The sequence below is a fragment of the Branchiostoma belcheri genome, unplaced genomic scaffold (genome assembly GCF_001625305.1).
Source record: "Branchiostoma belcheri isolate BF01 breed outbred unplaced genomic scaffold, Haploidv18h27 scaffold66, whole genome shotgun sequence".
Taxonomy (NCBI): domain Eukaryota; kingdom Metazoa; phylum Chordata; class Leptocardii; order Amphioxiformes; family Branchiostomatidae; genus Branchiostoma; species Branchiostoma belcheri.
In genome coordinates this window covers 1074953-1093303 of record NW_017804309.1, presented here as the reverse complement: position 1 = coordinate 1093303, position 18351 = coordinate 1074953, and the positions used below count along the sequence as shown (strand labels likewise).

Genomic DNA, 18351 nt, shown 5'->3' with positions numbered 1-18351 from the left:
CAAGGGCTTGATACATTGTCTGTAAAAATTATGAATTGGCACTGTATATCTTATGATTAGATTGTAATATAAGGCAAAACAGATCTTTTTGTGATGTGTGTTTTTTTTCTATAGACAACAAAACATTGGGCAGATTTCCTACATACTAGTATACTGCCTCACTGAAATCTTATCGAAATAATGTAACGTTTTCTTTAGAAAACCGGTAATGTTAACATTTGATAATACCAAGATAAGCTCCTTGTTGATATCAAACAACTAGGGGGCTGATCTCCCAACAGCACTCGCAAGGTGTCGTTGCTACCCAGAATCCCCTTGAGACAGTTTGATGAAAAGAAAAAATGGCGACTTGCTGTTGATATTTTTGGTGTGTTGAACAAAAACGCCCCTCGTTTACTTATCCCAAGAACTTATTCTATCGTAAGACCTTCCGAAGTAAGGTAAGTTACTCCTGAATAGATCTAAAGTGTCTAGAGGTAGACATTTTAGACCTTTTCATCCTCTAGTCGGTGTAAACTTGCCCCCCCCCTCCCCACCTTTTTCCCGCGGAGGCGATCTGGGCGGTCATCTAGGCAAACCACGCAACACTGAAACGTGACAGAAGGCAAGCCCATAGAAGTCACGGTCTTGTTACTTGTCAACGTGGTTTGAAAACCACGCAGGTCTCACTCTTTGGCTGCCACTCCTTTTTACTCTACTAGTAAAATTATGAGTGTTTCTTGTTTCTGTTCTCCACTCTTCGTGCAGAGGTTGAAGGTAGCCGTGACGAAATTATAACGTTAAATTTTGCTGTAGGAGCAGGCTCGACTTGGTCACGGCTATAAAGGTTGAAGCAAAGAGGTTTAAGTAGAACCACCTCGGTGTGTCAAAGAGACTGTGTAAAATTTTGATGATCTGTTATTAAATATGCCCCTACGACCGCTCACGGTTATGGGACTTACTAGCCGTGGCGACTCTTGATTCGGGCTTACAAGTTACATAATTACCCTCAGCAAGAGTCGTGGAAAGATCCATTGGCAGAACTGCACATTTCCCGTTGGCTGCTCGATGCTCCGTTTTTGACCTGGTTTTTTGCTGTCCTGAGCTTCCCTACAATATAACTCCACAATTGGCCGGGTTGCCGATGTTCAGATCAGCCCAAATATTCCACAGCGCGACCAAAAACTACCTAACCTCACTTATTTACGCTCCGCGCGGCCATCTTGAATATAGTCAGGAATGTCCGGTGCAGTCGTCGGGAACGCTCGGCAGGCTTTCCGGTTATGATCGGAGAGTTTTCGGTCGCGCTTCGGTAATCGTGACGCTTCCGAGCGTTCCCGACGACTGCACCGGACATTCCCGACTATATTCAAGATGGCTGTGCGGTTTGTAAATAAGTGAGGTTAGGTAGTTTTTGGTCGCGCTTGTGGTAATATTTGGGCCGATCTGAACATCGGCAACCCGGCAATTGTGGAGTTATATTGTAGGGAAGCTCGGGACAGCAAAAAAAAACGGGTCAACCAAACGGAGCATCGAGCAGCCAACGGGAAATGTGCAGTTCTGCCAATGGATCTTTCCACGACTCTTGCTGAGGGTAATGCAATGTAAGCCCGAATCAAGAGTCGCCACAGCTAGGGACTTACATACATTACATACATATTAAATATCCCCCCTCCACTGTTATGTAAAAACAAAATGTAATGACACCATACGATATCCCTTGACTGTGTCACATGACATTATCTTTTGTCAGATTTTATACTCATAACAAAGTCTAGTGACCTGCATCTGTTGATACATGTACATAATTTTGTAGCATAATATAAGGCGTAACTCTTCGTAATACCCCCTCCCTCAGGACTCCAGTATGACATCCATCCTGAAGTTGACCCCCCTGTGTGGTGTCCACGATGAGACCCCCCTCTGTTACCTGCTGCAGTTCGATGAGTTCCGTTTCCTGCTGGACTGTGGCTGGGACGAGAAGTTCACCATGAGCTATGTGGACAACTTGAAGAAGTGAGACTTCAGACAAATTAAGGTTTTATTAGCATGTCGATGCAAGATCTTTGGTAACGCTTCTGAGCTTAAGATTTAGTAGCTCACTTAACACTGTAATGTTACACTTCTATTGTTTGGGTAAGTGATGGTGTATTGTGTTAATGTGGGTTGTCTCTGTTATTCCCCAGGTATGCCCACCAGATTGATGCAGTGTTAATCTCCCATCCCGACCCCCTACACCTGGGTGCCCTGCCGTACATGGTGGGGAAGTGTGGGGTTAAACTGTCCCATCTACACAACCATCCCTGTCTACAAGATGGGGCAGATGTTCATGTATGACATCTACCAGGTCAGAACACACTTGTTACCACCAGGGCAATTTTAAAATCTATTTCAAATTACAGGAACTCAAGTGGTTTTCATCAATGTGCTGTTCTGTTTTCTCATTTGCAGTCTCGACAGAACACAGAGGACTTCACCATCTTCACTCTGGATGACGTGGACGCAGCTTTTGACAAGATCGTGCAGCTGAAATATTCACAGAATGTTCCTATGAAAGGTGAGCAACTCATCTATAGTAAAAGGATCAACAGTATTGTGATACCTATAATAAATGATATAATGTCCAATAAAATGATGTTTTTCCCATGCTATGTTGACAGGAAAGGGTCATGGTCTGACCATCACCCCTCTACCAGCTGGCCACATGATTGGTGGAACTGTCTGGAGAATAGTGAAGGAAGGGGAGGAGGATGTGGTGTATGCTGTAGACTATAACCACAAGAAAGAAAGGTGACATATCCATAGCAAACTAACAAAGTAGTACATGTAACGGTTATCTACATTGTGTCATTCATACTTTTAGCCAGGTCCTCTTTGACTAACTTTGTTTCAAATTCTACTCTTCTCTCAGCATCAGGCATATAGAAAAGGTTTGTTATGATGTGACCAGCGCAGCAAGCTCCCATATTTAATAACAGTGTTCCTGTCTTATGCTGTGTTTTCTGTAGACATCTGAATGGCTGTGTGTTGGACGGGATCAACAGACCGTGTCTCCTCATCACAGATGCCTACAACGCCAACTATGTTCAGCTCAGAAGGAAACTCAGGGATGAACAGCTCCTCAGTAAGTCCTTGCTGCAACCCAACCTGAATGTAGTTGCTGTTATGTAGACTTCGAGGAGTATGATGTAGAGCTGGTGACTAAAGTTGGTGATGGTAGCAGATTATTGATCTCACAGTTCATACATGTACAAGTCAAATTTAATGGAACCACCGATAGTGCATATTCTGGTAGGGTACAGTGCACAGATTGCTTTAGATAAACTCAGGGTTTTTGTTATTTTCTGTGTTTTTGTTTGCAGCGGAGATTTTCAACACTGTCCGAGATGACGGGAATGTGTTAGTGTCCATCGATACAGCTGGGAGGGTGCTGGAACTGTCACAACTACTGGTGAGTCAGAACTTTATACACTATAGTCCTGTTCCTCTACATTAACAATGACATTCATTGTACCAAGTAGACTGTACAAAAGGTGAAGATTGTCACTGCCTTTTAACTAGAGCAATACATTTTATCATTCTTATTCTTCTTGTTCCTCAGGAGCAATACTGGCAGAATGCAGAGACAGGACTACAGGCCTACAACCTGTGCCTGCTGAACAATGTAGCCTACAATGTGGTAGAATTTGCAAAGTCACAGGTGAGTGATTAGTTGGAATAATGTGAAAAAAATATATATATGTTGATATAACTGTTTGCTATGACTGAAATTAGACACCATTTAGACCAGAGCCCTGAATGCTGGTTCTAAAAGAAAACTATGGATGTTTTGACTGGTTTTTCCATGTAGGTGGAGTGGATGAGTGACAAGATCATGCGGGTGTTTGAAGACAACAGGAACAACCCTTTCCAGTTCAAACACCTGAAGCTGTGTCACAGTCTCAGTGAACTGCACAAGGTCCCTGATCCCAAGGTCAGCAACACTCGTCTTACTTCTATAAACTTGAGTTTTAAGCCTTGGTGTCTCAGCCAAGTACAATAGGGCATCTTCATCATCATGTGACAGTGGTAAAATCAGTCAGAACAGAAAGATCAGAAAGTGGCACCCATCCACATGAATGAAATATTTCTTGGTTCTTTCACCTTCATTAATTCCATGAGGCACAGCCCGTCAACACTGTGCATCACACAAATGTTTGTGTTCTTCTTGTGTTTAGGTTGTCCTTGCCTCTGTACCTGATCTGGAGTCAGGGTTCTCCCGGGAGTTGTTTGTGCAGTGGTGTCAGAACCAGAAGAACACAGTGGTCCTGACGTCACGGCCCAGCCCAGGCACGCTGGGGAGGATGCTGATAGACAATCCTAAGATGAAGACATTTACCTTACAGGTCAGCAGTTTAGTCTTACCCTCAGGTCTTAGCCTCACAAGGTGTCTATGTGACACTTGTAGTACTGGTAGATGCGTAATCAATGTGCTATGAGTAACTTTCAATGGTCAAACTTTTAGGAAATAAAGTAGAATGAAATAAAACAAGGGAAGTTTGTCTCTGCTTCTTGTAATGTTTGCTATGTGATAATGTCTTCATAATATATTTTGAACTCTGCTATTTAAGGCAAGAAAAAGAGTTCGGCTTGAGGGAACAGAACTTGAAGAATACCTGCAAGAAGAGAAGAAAGAAAAGGAAGAGAAAAAGAGAAGGGAATCCAAGGCAAAAGGGTAAGTTTGTGTTTATTGCTAAATAATTTCCTGTTTTTTTTTCAGTGTTATAGATCCTAGTGAACTTACAGTAGTTTGAGATGACTTTCCTGTCCCCTGTGTTGTCAGTGATGAGTCAGACACCAGTGAGAGTGAGGATGAGATGGAGGTGGAAGGGTCCAGCTTCCCGGGCGGGGCCAAGGGCGTGGCCAAACATGACCTGATGATGAAGGCGGAGGGCAGCAGGAAGGGAGGCTTCTTCAAACAGGCCAAGAAAGCCTACCCCATGTTCCCTGCACCTGAGGAGAGGATCAAGTGGGATGACTACGGGGAGATCATCAAGTATGTTTAGTTAATTATTTGTTGTCACAAAAAAGAAACACTTCACAACCTACCGTATAGTTTTGTGGTGCCAAGTTATTTTTCAATCTTTTTTATTGCACTGTATGTATTTTCTTCCAGGCCAGAGGACTACATGGTTGTTGAAATGACACAGGCTGAAGAGGAGAAAGCCAAAGCAGTAAGTGGAACTTTTTCTTACACCAAAGCTGTAAGGTTACTGTTTCTACAAAGTAGTTCTTTAGCTTACCTGCACTAGCCTGCTTATGCAGGTGATATTTTGAGCTCTTTATTATGATGTACAATTCCTTCCAGTCAATACAGAAAAAATATTAGCATGCACTAAGATCTGTATAGAACAGTTTAATCTTTCAGTGATCAAACTCTTTATGCCTTGATTTCTCTTAAATGTGTTCTGGGTTTGTGCTCATTTCAAGAGTCTCCATTATGTGATTCAATATGTCATGATGTGCTATTTTCTGTAGGAAGGAGAAGCAGCTGCTCAAGAAGAATTTGCAGAAGGTGGGCCTTTCTCACGTACATGAATTTTTTGCAAACGTTGAAACACTGTACTTTGTTTGATTTATGAGCTAATCTATGACATATAACCATGGACTGATCCTCCCTATTTCAGAACTAACAGATGTCCCAACGAAAAGTATTGTACAGGAGCTGACACTGGACATCAAGTAAGGGACTTTATTTTTGACAGTTCAGATATTTTGAAAAAATTGTACCGATAGGTAGATTTGCTCTAATTGTAGACTAAAATTTGTGTTGAGTTACTTATATGTCGTTTATCAGTACTGAAACACTCACAAATTATTCAGATCAAAAGTGGACACTTTTTACCCTTTCTGACTTTTCAACAGTTGAATGACTATCATAGAAATCTGAGTCATGAAATGCTTTCAACAGTTTTCTCCTTTGTTTTTCCCCCAGGTCTCGTGTGGTGTACATTGACTTTGAGGGCAGATCAGACGGCGAGTCCATGAAGAAAATCTTGTCACAGCTGAAGCCAAGACAGTTGGTATGAATGCCTTATCAGTGAAATATAGAAGAAGTAATGAAACTGTTAAAGATGTATTTTTAATAGTCAATGTTGTCAGATCTTTTTTAATTCACCCTACCGGTAGATCTACATGTATTTTACTAAATTTGGGTCATTTTATTCAATACCAAAACATCAATGTACCGGCACTGTATCTACAGTTGAGTGATGTGTTCTTCCTCTTGTGCTTAGGTTATAGTCCATGGAAACAGTGAGTCCACCCTGCTGCTTGCGGAAGTGTGTCGTTCCACAGCTGGGATGGTCCAGGGGAAGGTCTTCACACCCAAACTGAATGAGACTGTTGATGCCACCATGGAGAGTCACATCTACCAGGTGGGATCTCTGTTTCTTCTGTATCTGTATAGTATTATGCCCTATGGCAGAATGCACCAGCTTAATGAAAAATAATCTGGAACTGTTATGTTTAGGATGTGCCAAGCCCTGAAAAAAGATTGCTGTAGTCAATTTTGGAAGTTAGTGTTTTGTGGTGTTTACTACTTTTGTTGTTGTTCTGACTGACCAGGTGAAGCTGAAGGACTCCCTGGTCAGCTCCCTGCAGTTCTTCAAGGCTCGGGACACAGAGCTGGCCTGGGTGGACGGCCAGCTGGACCTGACCACTCCGGCCACGGACACCTCTGCCCTGCTGGAGGAGGGGGAGGTCCAGGAGATGGAGGAGGAGGAGGAGCAGAAGAAGAAGGGTACGTAGAGAAAGTAAAAGTGATCCCAATCCAGTTTTAACTCATTGAAAAGCTATTCTTTCACTGGTCGTCACAGAGAAGACACATGCTATGTACAGTACATCGTATTTACAGGTTCATTATACTGGCTACGTGCTTACCATGGGTAAAAATGAATGTTCTGTTGACTGCAGGCAAGTCTGCTAAGGCAGCTGCAGAGGAGTCAAGAGAGACAGTCCCTACCCTGGAGGCCTTACCAGTCAGTCAGGTATGGACATCTTCTCACTACATAGTGAACAACAAAATTATTCATATCCCTCATTACTTTCATCCATTACTTTTCATTTCATTCACATTTGTGAAAAGTAATTTTGTTCTTATTTAGACTACTGGTGAAAGTTACGAACATTGATATATGTACCGGTATTATACAACAGTACAGTATTTGTGAAATTTCCAATCCAAATGTGCATGATTTTTTAGATCCCAGGCCACGATGCCGTGTTCATCAACAAACCTCGGCTGTCGGACATCAAACAGGTGCTGCAGAAGGAGGGCATCCAGGCCGAGTTCTCGGGAGGGGTGCTCATCTGTAATAACGTGGTGGCTCTCAAGAGGGTGAGGACATTTTTTTCTACATACAGTCACCTCAGGACCAATAAATTCTGGTCTATGTGAAGAGGTGGTCACTATAAACAGAATTCTTAATGCTTGTATTTATGGGTCAAAATCATCTAAGGGATAAAAGAGGTAACATTGACCAGGTGGTCCTTATGTAGAGGTGGTCACTTGTAAGGTTGGACTGTATGTACTGGTATCTCTGAAATTTACCTGCACCAGACAGATTTTACCTCCACAGCTTGTTTTCTTTGCCATTTGTGTCACATACACTATTGCTGCTCCATGTGTCAGTTGGCATCGTATATTGACCATATGTACTGTTTTGTGATTTCCATTCACACAGCCATATTAGGTGTATCACTAAGTGATTTGTCTTTCTCCTGCAGAATGAATCTGGGAGAATCGGAATGGAGGGCTGCATATGTGAGGATTACTACAAAGTTCGCAAGCTGCTGTATGAACAGTATGCCATCGTCTGATTCTACCTACACTCACCACTTCTGTGGTACTAAAGAAATTCCACTACTTCAACATTCTTGGGATATGATGTCTACTAACATCATTTTGCTAGCCTAAGGTCAAATGAATATGTCACCCTGAAAAATGGGACTCTAGAGAAGTAGGTACACTAGAAAAGAGGTACACTAGAAATGCCAACAGACTGATACTGAATTGTATATCACATATGTATTATTTTGTGGCATTACAACATCTATGAGAATATTGTTCAGTTAGTGTTAACGTCAAATACTTTTTTGTTTTAAATAACATACATTTAGCTTTTGTAAAAAGTGTTGTAAATAAATATTGCATTTACTGTATTAAAATTGCTTCATGTTTTCTTTTGATACAGACTACTTACACACAAAATTATAGTAAAAGCACATGTATACTGTTTTATGTATAATATATAATATATTGCATACACAGCATATAAATATCTTACAAAACTATTATAGAACTATGAATTTACATGCACCAAGTTCAAAATATCATGGCTTTCATCGCCAACAATAAAACATATTACTGTGGTGGCTTCCTAATAATAAAAAAATTGCATAGGTCTACACAAGTATAAACATATGACAACATAAGTTATGAAGTATTGCATGCAACAGCCCTTTATCTTTGGCAATAATCCAGTTGGCATGTTGACCCCATCACATGGGCTGCTCTGCCCGGCTCAGGCCGATCCCCCGGATCCTGGTCCTGAACTGTATGAAGTCCTGGACCTTCTGTGGGACAGGTAAGCTGTCAGCCCAGTCTTCCCGCGCCAGGCGGCGGGACCCCACCGCTCTCCTCACCGACAGCCGACACAGATGGGGTAACGACCGCATCCTCCCTGGGGAGGAACAAACATTGAATAAGAGGTGAAGCAGCTGACTTGGGACAAAGTATTGACCTTTTTGTTACCTAGCAGTGCAACGCAGCTTTGCTACGACTTCTATTGGTATTTAGCCAAGCACAGTGGGTCAACCCTACTCTTCTCAACTAGTATGTTACTGAAGGTCCCTCATACACAGAGCCATCAGCTTAATGTCACCATCTGAAATGACAAATGAAACCCTTCACACACAGCCTGAGTCTGGAATCAAACCCTCTTCTTGAGGAGAGGCTTTTACGAGCACTTTTGCTCTCTTTCCCAATCCTCTTGGTAAAGGTTAATAAAATTGAAAAAGTTGAAACGTAGTAGTCACCTATCATGGTGATGATCCTGTCCCACTCACACATGTCCTCCAGCACCAGTGTCAGGCGTGTGCACAGGGTCACCTCCCTGCTGTACTCCAGCAGGAGACGCACCACCGGCGCTATCTTCACACGCAACACTCGCGCATGCTCGCAGAAGTACATCCGCCTCTTACCTGCAGGTCAAGAAAGAAAAGAGATCATCTCTTGATTCATACCAAATGAATCTGAAGAGACAGGCATTCTAGATAGCATATACTGTCTTTCATAAGTGACAGAGAATGAGATTAAAGATACTAGTACTGAGACCATATGTCTGACCAGCATAAATCCCATGAAGCACATGTATAGAGATGCGGCTGTCCCACCTGGTTTGTGTTGAGGTATGATGGTTGTTGACTCGTCACAGTCGCAGGTGAAGCAGCAGTCAGGCTCCAGCCCCGTGTCCAGCAGCAGTTTGAGCATGTCCTGTCTGCTCCAGCGCGAGGACTGGGGATCGGCCAAACCTCGCACCTGTGCACGGGACGGGGGAAACTTAAATGGCAAACTCATGCTGATGGACCAAATATTTGAACAATTTTCACTTGCACACATGCGTCTCAAGTTAGGCCAGCAACATACAGGAGAGTGTGGAGGAAAACTACCTCAGTGCCATTAATATGTGGCAAAGGAGAGAGAGAGAGAGAGGGACAGAATTCAAAGTACCAGTATTGGTAAAACTGACCTGATTAGGCTGCTGCAATATGAAGAGCAGAGTGGACTGCACCACTGATTTGTGGGGGGTATACGAATAATTCACATCAGCACCGTGCTGAATGAGCAGTCTCATCAGTTCCAGGTCTCTCTGCTTGATTGCTTCACACAGTACACTGGGGTGGTCCAAATTGGGGTCTGCCCCAGACTTGAGCAACTCTTCTATACAGTCCCTGTCCTTCCTGACAACAGCTCCATGTAGAGCAGAGTTCCCTGTTTTCCCTTTCCCATCCACTGGGAGGGTGTTTGGACTGAATCCTGCTGTGGCCAGTAACTTTATACAGCCAGCGTGGTGGCCAGCCATGGCAGAGTGGAAAGGGCTTTCTGGGCACTTGTTCACGGCATTTTTACAGGTGACAGGACAGAGGAGCTCAACACACCTGAAAGAGTGAAGACACACAATTCATGTACCAGCTTTTAAAGATTTGGTGATTATACAAGTAGTGTTATGTATACAGGTTAAATTCACTGGGGAACCACAGCTTAATGTCCTCAGCAATCCTTTTCAGTGGTATGTATCAATGGGGTGAGTGACAACAGGCAGGCTTTGAACTCACTACCTCTTGGTCTAGAAGCAGGGTCACTACCCACTGGACTACATATGCTACAGATCTGTCTTGGCCTGGTTCATATTTTGATTTAGGACCAAACATGCTGGCCAGAACCCCACACAATGCCTTCGATAATTACATGTATCCATCCAGACCTGTCATGGCCTGCCTCAGCAGCCAGGTGCAGTGGCAGCTGTCCCCCAGCTGTCGTCCTGTTGGCATCCGCCCCGCCCTGCAGCAGCACCTGCAAACATTTCACCTGGTTGTACTGAGCTGCCAGGTGCAGGGGTGTGCAGCCATCAGATGCCTCCCAGTTCACATCAACACCTGCAACAGAAAAAAAGAGATCATACTTAGATCTACAGCACATTATACAACAGCAGCATGTTTTCTTTACCTTATTGCATACTTTAGCTTGATCAACATCCCATCTAGCCAGGAATGCTAAGAATAAACCTCTTGAGCTCATATCAGCTAACCTAACCACTCAGCCATTGCATGTCACTTCATGTACACACCTTGTCCTAGGAGAGCCTCTGTCTCCTGCTGCCTGCCACACTGCACAGCTGTGAGCAGCCCGTGTTCATCCCCAGTCAGGGCTGTGTCCACATGAGGGAAGAACGCTGACAACATCTCCTGCTGTCCCACAGTGATAAGTCTGTGAGCCACCATGACCCAGCCGTTCATGTAGGCATGGCTTATTCTGGCACCAGAGTCAACCAGCAACTGGGAGGTGGTCCAGTGGCCCTTTTGGACAGCTGAAAAGTTTGTGAATAGTTCCATCAAGTTGGTAAATCACTAGGTACACTAACAATTACCTCAAAAAATATGAAAATATGCTCTATAGTCACATGTCATGAGGAATCATGTTTGGGACTGCATCCTTCTCAGTGTAGCACCACCTAGCAGGATGACTACTGAAACAACAAAGCAGCAGGTGTGTATAAAGGACCCTTCAAGATTGTGCTGAAAATTTGAGTAGACATAGGAATACACCCATGTACAATCTTAAATGGTAAAACAGCAGAAACAGTTGTTGGAGTGAGGATTCCTCCCATTATATCACAGCACTACAAACATTTCAATATACATTACATACCTCTCCACAGCGGTGTGGTTTCATTCCTGTTGAAAACATTTGGATCAGCCCCGGAGTCCAGCAGAACCTTCACACACTCCTCGTGACCTTTAAATGCTGCTGTCAGCAAGGGCGTGTCACCTTCTCTGTCCTGGGGGTCAACTGGGCAGCTTTCTGTGAAACAGTATAGCAGTATAGCAAATCCTGTACTAGTAACCACCTCTGTATAAAGACCACCATGGTGCCGTGGAGGGCACGTTTTGACAAGATTATATAATAGGCATACCACAGTGTATCAGTATCATTGTCTTGTGATATGTTTACAAACATACCAGCATCCACCAGTAGCCTGAGGACATCAGCATTGCCTGCAGCTGCAGCCAGGTGCAGAGGTGTACGACCAGTTCTCTCCTGTACAACCTGCTGCAGCAACACCTGCTGTAGACACTCCTGCACCACGGCTGGGTCACCACGTCTGACAGCTTCAAGCAATGCAGTTCTCTCAGGGGGTTCACTCTCACCCTGCATACTGGGAGAGACACCAGCAAATTGTTTGGTGACATTATAAGAGATGTACATTTGGGCCCCCTAGTAGCCTGATTAAATTGCTTTACGACCCAACGTCCAGCCCCCCCACTAAAGTCGTAGACTAGGCCCCCTAGCAGCTTGTTCAGGAACTGGAGGGAAAGAGGGTGGCTCAACAAGGGGTTAACAGATCGTGCATATTTTTGGTCTGTAGGTAACTTAAGTGATGCTTGACATAATTTGATGACAACTATGTAAATCAGTATCTAATTTGCATTATTAATTTGAAAATACAAATCAATGTTTTGCAAATGTTCCGTCATGCTTATTTGCATTATCAATGAGAAACAGTTATTAACGTTAACAACGTTACATACGTAACGGTATATTTAGTAGTCGTAAATCATATAACGTTACATGATATAATTTGGCAAAGTATGGGGTCCTGGAGCAACACCGATAATCAAGAAACTCGGTGGCCTACCGCCTATGCATCCACTTTATAATATAGCTCAACACAATCAATCACAAGACAACTTAATAAGTTTGTGTTGCTGACGAGCTACTGGGCTTTAGTGTCATCAATCATCCCAAAATCCCCTTTCCTTGCTGCCGTACCTGATTCCGTCCTCTGCTCACTGGTCCTCTGTCTGACCGCCGGTGTTCCGGGAGATATGGGGGCGCCGGGAAATTTCCCGGCGCCCCCATATCTCCCGGAACACCGGCATGTTGACCCCTGAACCTTTCACCTTTGACATGATTAGATGGATAGGGATCTATGGATGGAGCCTCATGGATGGGCTGGCAGGAGACAAGTGTTACCATTGTACCAACTGGACTACATGTGTGTGCACAATGTGTGCAAGGAGGTTTAAAACAGACTCTCCTTGGTGAATGTCAGTATGTGTGTGAATGTTTAATATCTATGATGTGTGTCTGTCTAGATCTGGATCTGGGTAACTATATGTCAATATGTGTGTGTCTATGTGCATGTCTGTGTGCATGGTTAACATTAATATTCTCCTATTTAAGATCCTTGATCTATATAACCCATACAAAGTGTAAATATATTTAATAACATTATAGCATGCATCAGGAATTATTGCTAACGTTATATACCTAATGTTATGAAAAAATCTTGTTTTATAAGAAATGACCATATGAACAGACTGCCAAACTTTTCAGCTCCATGTGCGAAACATCAGCATGGCCTCACTGAGCCATGATATGCTGCTATGACTGGTGAAAAAACAAGTCATTTTTCAATAGAGACAGATAAAATTAAACGTAAATAATCTTTAATATCCTTCAATCAAAGATTAATAAATACAGAACATAAATTCTTCATTTCAGGACGGCACTGAAACAAAATCAAAACTGATGCAGTTCACTGATGATGTCACATACAAGTACATGGCCTATCGTGATATCATTAATAAATATGAATGAAACATAGCCAGATAGATGACACATGGAACATTTAAAAATCATTCTACTTAACTGGCCAACAATTAAAACTATAATACTAATGTTATAGCTACATGGTACACTGACCTGTCTATATTCTAAGCTTCACCTCTAACTTTAATAGTCTTGGGTTGATATTTCTAAACATTGATAATATCAAATGATACGAAATCACAACATTTTTGTATTACAACTCTTGATCATGGTCAAAAAAACAAAGTCTAAGGCTAAATTCGTTCTTCCATTTATGGATGAGGTATGAAAAAGGGGTGAAAAAGTCTTACAAAATGTTTAAATACATGTATGTGCCAGGGTTTATTGTAAGAAAACTACAATGTAAAACAAAGTACTGCTGTTGCTGTTGTAACAGGTAGTGTTGGTAAATTATGGCCTGTAGCTGCTAATCATATGCTTTGATTTGATGCAAGATAGTATTCTCTGCATTCAGTGTCAGTGTTGTAACTTACCAGTAATAACCCAACAAAGATTGTGCTACATAATTGGAACCAGGCCATTCGTACATGTAGGTATAGAAACATTTGCAACCAGAAACCTGGACATACATGTAGCATGTAATGCTTTCCTGGGTCTAACCAAGGACAGTGTTAATGAATCAACAAAAGGATACTAAAGTAGTACAGATCTGAACATGTCCCCTGTCCTCTCATCACATTACAACTACATTACAACTATCGACAGAAAAATATTGACATTACACATCTCTTCTCAAAAATCTGTGTATAATTCTCAAAATGTTCTGTAGCTCACACCTTGTCTTCAATACCAGATCAAGTATCAAAGCCAGTACAAATGGTCATGATTTTGGACATCTACATTTCCTAACACAACCTGCAGGAATTCAAATGTTCCACTGATAATTGACGACTCATTTCCACATTCTCCAAGCAGATTTTACTGACTTGTCTTACATGCGTTCTTCAGACATACGTATGTCTTTCTAGAGGTCCTGCTTCTTTCCCCAATGGAGAGAAAAACACAGATCCCTACAAAGACGTACAAAATGCTGGAATATCACTTTAAATGAAGCGAGATCTTGCAGATCTTGGAGGTTAACATTCATCAAGTGTCACTTCAACAGATCTGTAGAAAATTTGTTTTTACACAGAAGTAGGAAACCAGGTAGAAAATGTCCACACTTTCTCCATTGACCATCATTTTTGTACATCCAGTGAGAAACCCTGTTCATTAAGTCCTTCCACTGAATACTTTGAGACACCAGTTCTGTACTCCATGTTCTGAAACTTGAATTATCCGCAAGAAATAAGCTGGTTAATTACACTCTTAACCCGTAATGTAATCATAGTAGTCATCTATTTACAACGTTAACACTAAGGCAACAAAAAATCTCATTTTCAATATCTATGTATGGCATGGATAATCATAAACTTTAAACATGCATCTCACAGCTGATGCAGTGCAAGCTGACACTTATTTCTATGTACACAATACCTCTGACTTGTCACAATATGAGCAATACAAAGCACGAAATCACTCAGACAAAATCATGTATTGTTGCCAAGCACAGTTTCCATTCATCTTGTATAAATGTGTTCAATGTATAGTACAAATGTAGGAAATGCATTGGAAACATGCCTACACATACCTACCCTATGCTTTCCAGCTCACATGAAGCCAAGTAATGATCACACTGATGACATAATTGTGACACATTGACTTCACCCCTCATTGACGACATTATGTGAAACAATCATTACCAAAAAATTCATGTAAACTATCCATCAGTACTGAGGGATTTCAATTTTTCACATACACTTCAATGTCATCCAACCTCAGGTCACCTGTACAGCCAATATCTGATATGATTCCTGTCAAATAGTGTATCGAACACTAAGTCTTACAGTCTGAATTTACATGTACAGTGTATATAATCTTATGTACACTTATGTGTAAAGCAATTCTAAATTGCAACCACTCGTATTGTCTTGGGGAGTGGTTTTAGATATACAGATGGGGTTTGGCAATAGGTGAACTGCACAACATCATGTGATACACACATTTTGTACAATGTCATGTATGTGCACTACTATTGTGTAGGCATGTGTAGCTATGGAATATACAACATATTAGGCAAGAAAAGAAGATTGCCACACTCTTAACAACAATTTAATGCTTGACAGCTTGGCAGCTTTTCCAAATGTTGCACAAAGCAGTAGCAGCTGGCAGTAATTCTGCAGTAATGCACAGGCCACATTGCAAAGGATGTGCAGCCTACATACCATCTTTTCCAGCTTTAGCCTGGTCTGTTGGTCATTACCTCAGCACACTGACTAATTTTCCAATGGTTATGTTACTGTAGACCACTTGCTAACAGTTATGTAGACCACTTTAGCTAGAAAAGATGCTACCTAGGCTACATGTTAATAGCAGCTAACTGAAATATCATTGAACTGGACTTTGAACACATCATGTGTACTATTTCTTTCAGAGCACTGTTCATCTCTTTTCCAGTCAGAAACATACACATGGTACTTGCAGCAGCAACATTAGCAATTTACCACTTCTGTGAACCAGCCCAAATCAAACGATCCCTTCAATGCTATGAAGGATGGCAAAGCTGGAACTCATAACACCTTTGGCCAGCATAATGGTAAATCATTCACAGCAGCACCTTCCTTGAAAAATTTCACTTAGACTTCAACAGAGAAGTGTTACACTTCTCTCTTAGCAAAAAAAAATCTAGTGGCAGGTAGCTTTCTGCATCATTATCAAATGTACAAAAGTGTTTCTTCAAATATCTATTTGCTCTTCTCTGTGGCTTTCACTTTCTGTTTTTCTGCTGGGGGATCTTGAGAAGGTGTGTCAAGGTCAATGTCGACGCTGATGTCAGGCAGAGGTTCCCTCCAGTAGGTGAAGAGGCTGTACTCCGACGGTTTCTCGAACTCCGCAGTTCGACCCCGGTCCAGCGCCGGGAAGAAGTGATCCACCATGCCTGACAAGCTGCTATATGAAGACTGGAATGCCTGGAGAGACAAGATGAAAAGATGAGGTCACAATGAAACAACCTCAAATCTGTTGTTTCTGACTAACCACTTGGTAACGAATTGACCTGTACACTTAAAGAATATTTTGTGTGTAAACCTTGTTTGGCCCAATTCATGAGACATGAACAAGACAGCTACTGAGCAACCGCTTGAAATTTGCAAAGGGCAGTTAAAAGGCATGAAAATGTTGGAGTGCTTAGACCACAATATTCACCAACATATATCACACATACATGTACATGTGCTTGCACTGGAAACAGGAATGCAGGTCTGTACATTCTGCCACGATTTGCACTCACCCTCCACCTCAGTCCCAGACAATATTTTCTCCCAAGGAAATCCTGACAAAATGTAAGCTGTACTTAGTAATCAATATAATTTGCGATGATACCACTGGATGACTTAACCAAACACCAGTCTTCATGGCACTGAAACGACTGTCACCAAAGATTACAGAATCACAATATTTGAGTACATTATAATTGTACATGATTTGAATAAAATTTTTAACCAAGTTGCCAGCCTGACATGACTTGGTACATTTTCCTCAAAATTATCCTGGATTCACTTTGTCTTTATCCTTGCAAAGCTTTTATCCTTTTAAGACCATGAAACAAGACAGTCAAGTGACTTATACATTGATAAATACTTGGTGCTTAGCTGCACAACCTATTATAGATCTTTTTTCAGTAACCTATCAGCTACTTTTCTCATGAACTCTGCAACTCAGCTAATCCTTGCTGTATCCGTGCTGCTATGAGACAATGTGGCACAGAATAGTAAAGATCATTAAACCCAGAGAAAGGTAGCTGAAGGTCACGGAAATACCAGTGGATAAACTCCATTACATCTGTAGCAAGTTTACGACCAGTATCAAAATCCACTGCTTTTAATCTGAGTAAAAATTCAGGTGCGTCAAAGGATGAACAAACCAACACAGAATAATCATGCATGAACAACAGTCAACAACGACAAGTCATGGCCACCATGTACAGAAGCAAGGATGTCATTAGAACAGTGCTCATGCTGTTACATGTCAGACTGAACTTCCTCAGTCCATCACAGCTACATGTATGCAGTTCAGACTGCTCCTTGCCAACTCTTCGGACAACCCAGGCATGGAACACAGGCATGATCGTCAAGGCAACCAACAGCCCGGCTCATGCAAGGTGCTGCTCAAACAGCTGACTTACCGGAGGGGCAAAGGTGGTCCCTGATTTCCCCTTGTTAAGCAAAGTTGTCCCCTGTTGGGGTAGCACAACACTAAAAGTCACCAATGATGATTTTTGTCTTTAAAAAAGTCCCTCTATCTTGGATCTTGGATGCTATGCTAAATCTTAGAAGTATTGAAGGCTGACATACAATCCCATGATGTCAATAGTCATGGACACTTAGCAGATCATCACTGCATTACATACAACACACTTACTTTGAACACTTGGATAACTTCTTATGGACATGCTGACAGTGCAAGTTCCAATATACATGGATACCATTTATTAGAAAGGTAATGCTTTATACAGAGTGAAAGATACTGTGAAAAAAAGTAGAGCAATTAAAAGCATAACCTGCTTCAGAGGTTTTAGGTTCAAGAGTCAGAGGTTTCTAAATTTATGGTACTTCAATGAGTCTTTTCCTTCTGGTTTGTCAAGAACTGCTTTTAGCAGCAATAACATAACATGCAGTCTACATAGCAAAATGTATTGCTTTGAATGCTGCCAATAGATAGTGACTGTGAACTTACCGGCAGTCCATCTTGCTTGACGATGCCTTTGTGGTTGACTGTGAAGATTCGTGAGATGGGGACGTCCACCGCCCTGTACGCCCACACATCGTTCACCTTGTTCCCAAACCCTGCGAAGAAGGGGTTGTAGGCCGGGGGGAACAGGGCCTGGATGTCCTTCAGGC

At 42.1% G+C, this 18351-nt stretch overlaps 3 protein-coding genes across 3 annotated transcripts in view; 1 reads left to right on the top strand and 2 right to left on the bottom strand.

Moving 5' to 3' along the window:
• The first annotated feature begins 305 nt into the window (after positions 1-305).
• LOC109483702 (cleavage and polyadenylation specificity factor subunit 2-like) lies at positions 306-7989 on the top strand. The gene is made up of 21 exons (XM_019786743.1): positions 306-440; positions 1838-1995; positions 2166-2326; positions 2431-2536; positions 2640-2769; positions 2988-3103; positions 3342-3430; positions 3581-3679; positions 3830-3952; positions 4197-4364; positions 4590-4693; positions 4802-5014; positions 5135-5192; positions 5497-5533; positions 5646-5700; positions 5954-6041; positions 6255-6395; positions 6586-6760; positions 6934-7007; positions 7223-7357; positions 7747-7989. The coding sequence occupies exons 3-21, from the start codon at positions 2294-2296 to the stop codon at positions 7837-7839; spliced, it is 2037 nt and encodes a 678-aa protein (XP_019642302.1). The 5' UTR covers positions 306-440; positions 1838-1995; positions 2166-2293; the 3' UTR covers positions 7840-7989.
• Positions 7990-7998: 9 nt separating this feature from the next.
• On the bottom strand, positions 7999-12614 carry LOC109483707 (dynein heavy chain 12, axonemal-like). Its single transcript, XM_019786749.1, has 9 exons — positions 12572-12614; positions 11761-11957; positions 11450-11602; positions 10869-11108; positions 10506-10677; positions 9771-10179; positions 9415-9559; positions 9058-9222; positions 7999-8702 (listed from the first exon to the last, which is right to left on the bottom strand). The coding sequence occupies exons 2-9, from the start codon at positions 11954-11956 to the stop codon at positions 8521-8523; spliced, it is 1662 nt and encodes a 553-aa protein (XP_019642308.1). The 5' UTR covers position 11957; positions 12572-12614; the 3' UTR covers positions 7999-8520.
• Positions 12615-13874: 1260 nt separating this feature from the next.
• The window catches only part of LOC109483674 (phosphatidate phosphatase LPIN1-like), a 13274-nt gene continuing 8797 nt past the window's right edge, over positions 13875-18351 (bottom strand). The window contains 3 exon segments of the mRNA XM_019786709.1: positions 13875-16422; positions 17637-17687; positions 18188-18344. Coding sequence (XP_019642268.1) covers positions 16198-16422; positions 17637-17687; positions 18188-18344 — 433 coding nt within the window. The 3' untranslated portion in view covers positions 13875-16197.

What these genes read in the sequence shown, in the direction of transcription:
- LOC109483707 (XM_019786749.1), bottom strand. Translation starts at nt 11,956, where the DNA reads ATGCAGGGTGAGAGTGAACCCCCTGAGAGAACTGCATTGCTTGAAGCT. An exon ending in AACCACACCGCTGTGGAGAG is followed by an intron (nt 11,109 to 11,449) that starts GTATGTAATGTA and finishes CAAACTTTTCAG; the next exon opens with CTGTCCAAAAGGGCCACTGG. An exon ending in TATTGCAGCAGCCTAATCAG is followed by an intron (nt 9,560 to 9,770) that starts GTCAGTTTTACC and finishes TCCCGTGCACAG; the next exon opens with GTGCGAGGTTTGGCCGATCC.
- LOC109483702 (XM_019786743.1), top strand. Translation starts at nt 2,294, where the DNA reads ATGGGGCAGATGTTCATGTATGACATCTACCAG. An exon ending in TGGAGAGTCACATCTACCAG is followed by an intron (nt 6,396 to 6,585) that starts GTGGGATCTCTG and finishes CTGACTGACCAG; the next exon opens with GTGAAGCTGAAGGACTCCCT. An exon ending in AGGCCTTACCAGTCAGTCAG is followed by an intron (nt 7,008 to 7,222) that starts GTATGGACATCT and finishes ATGATTTTTTAG; the next exon opens with ATCCCAGGCCACGATGCCGT.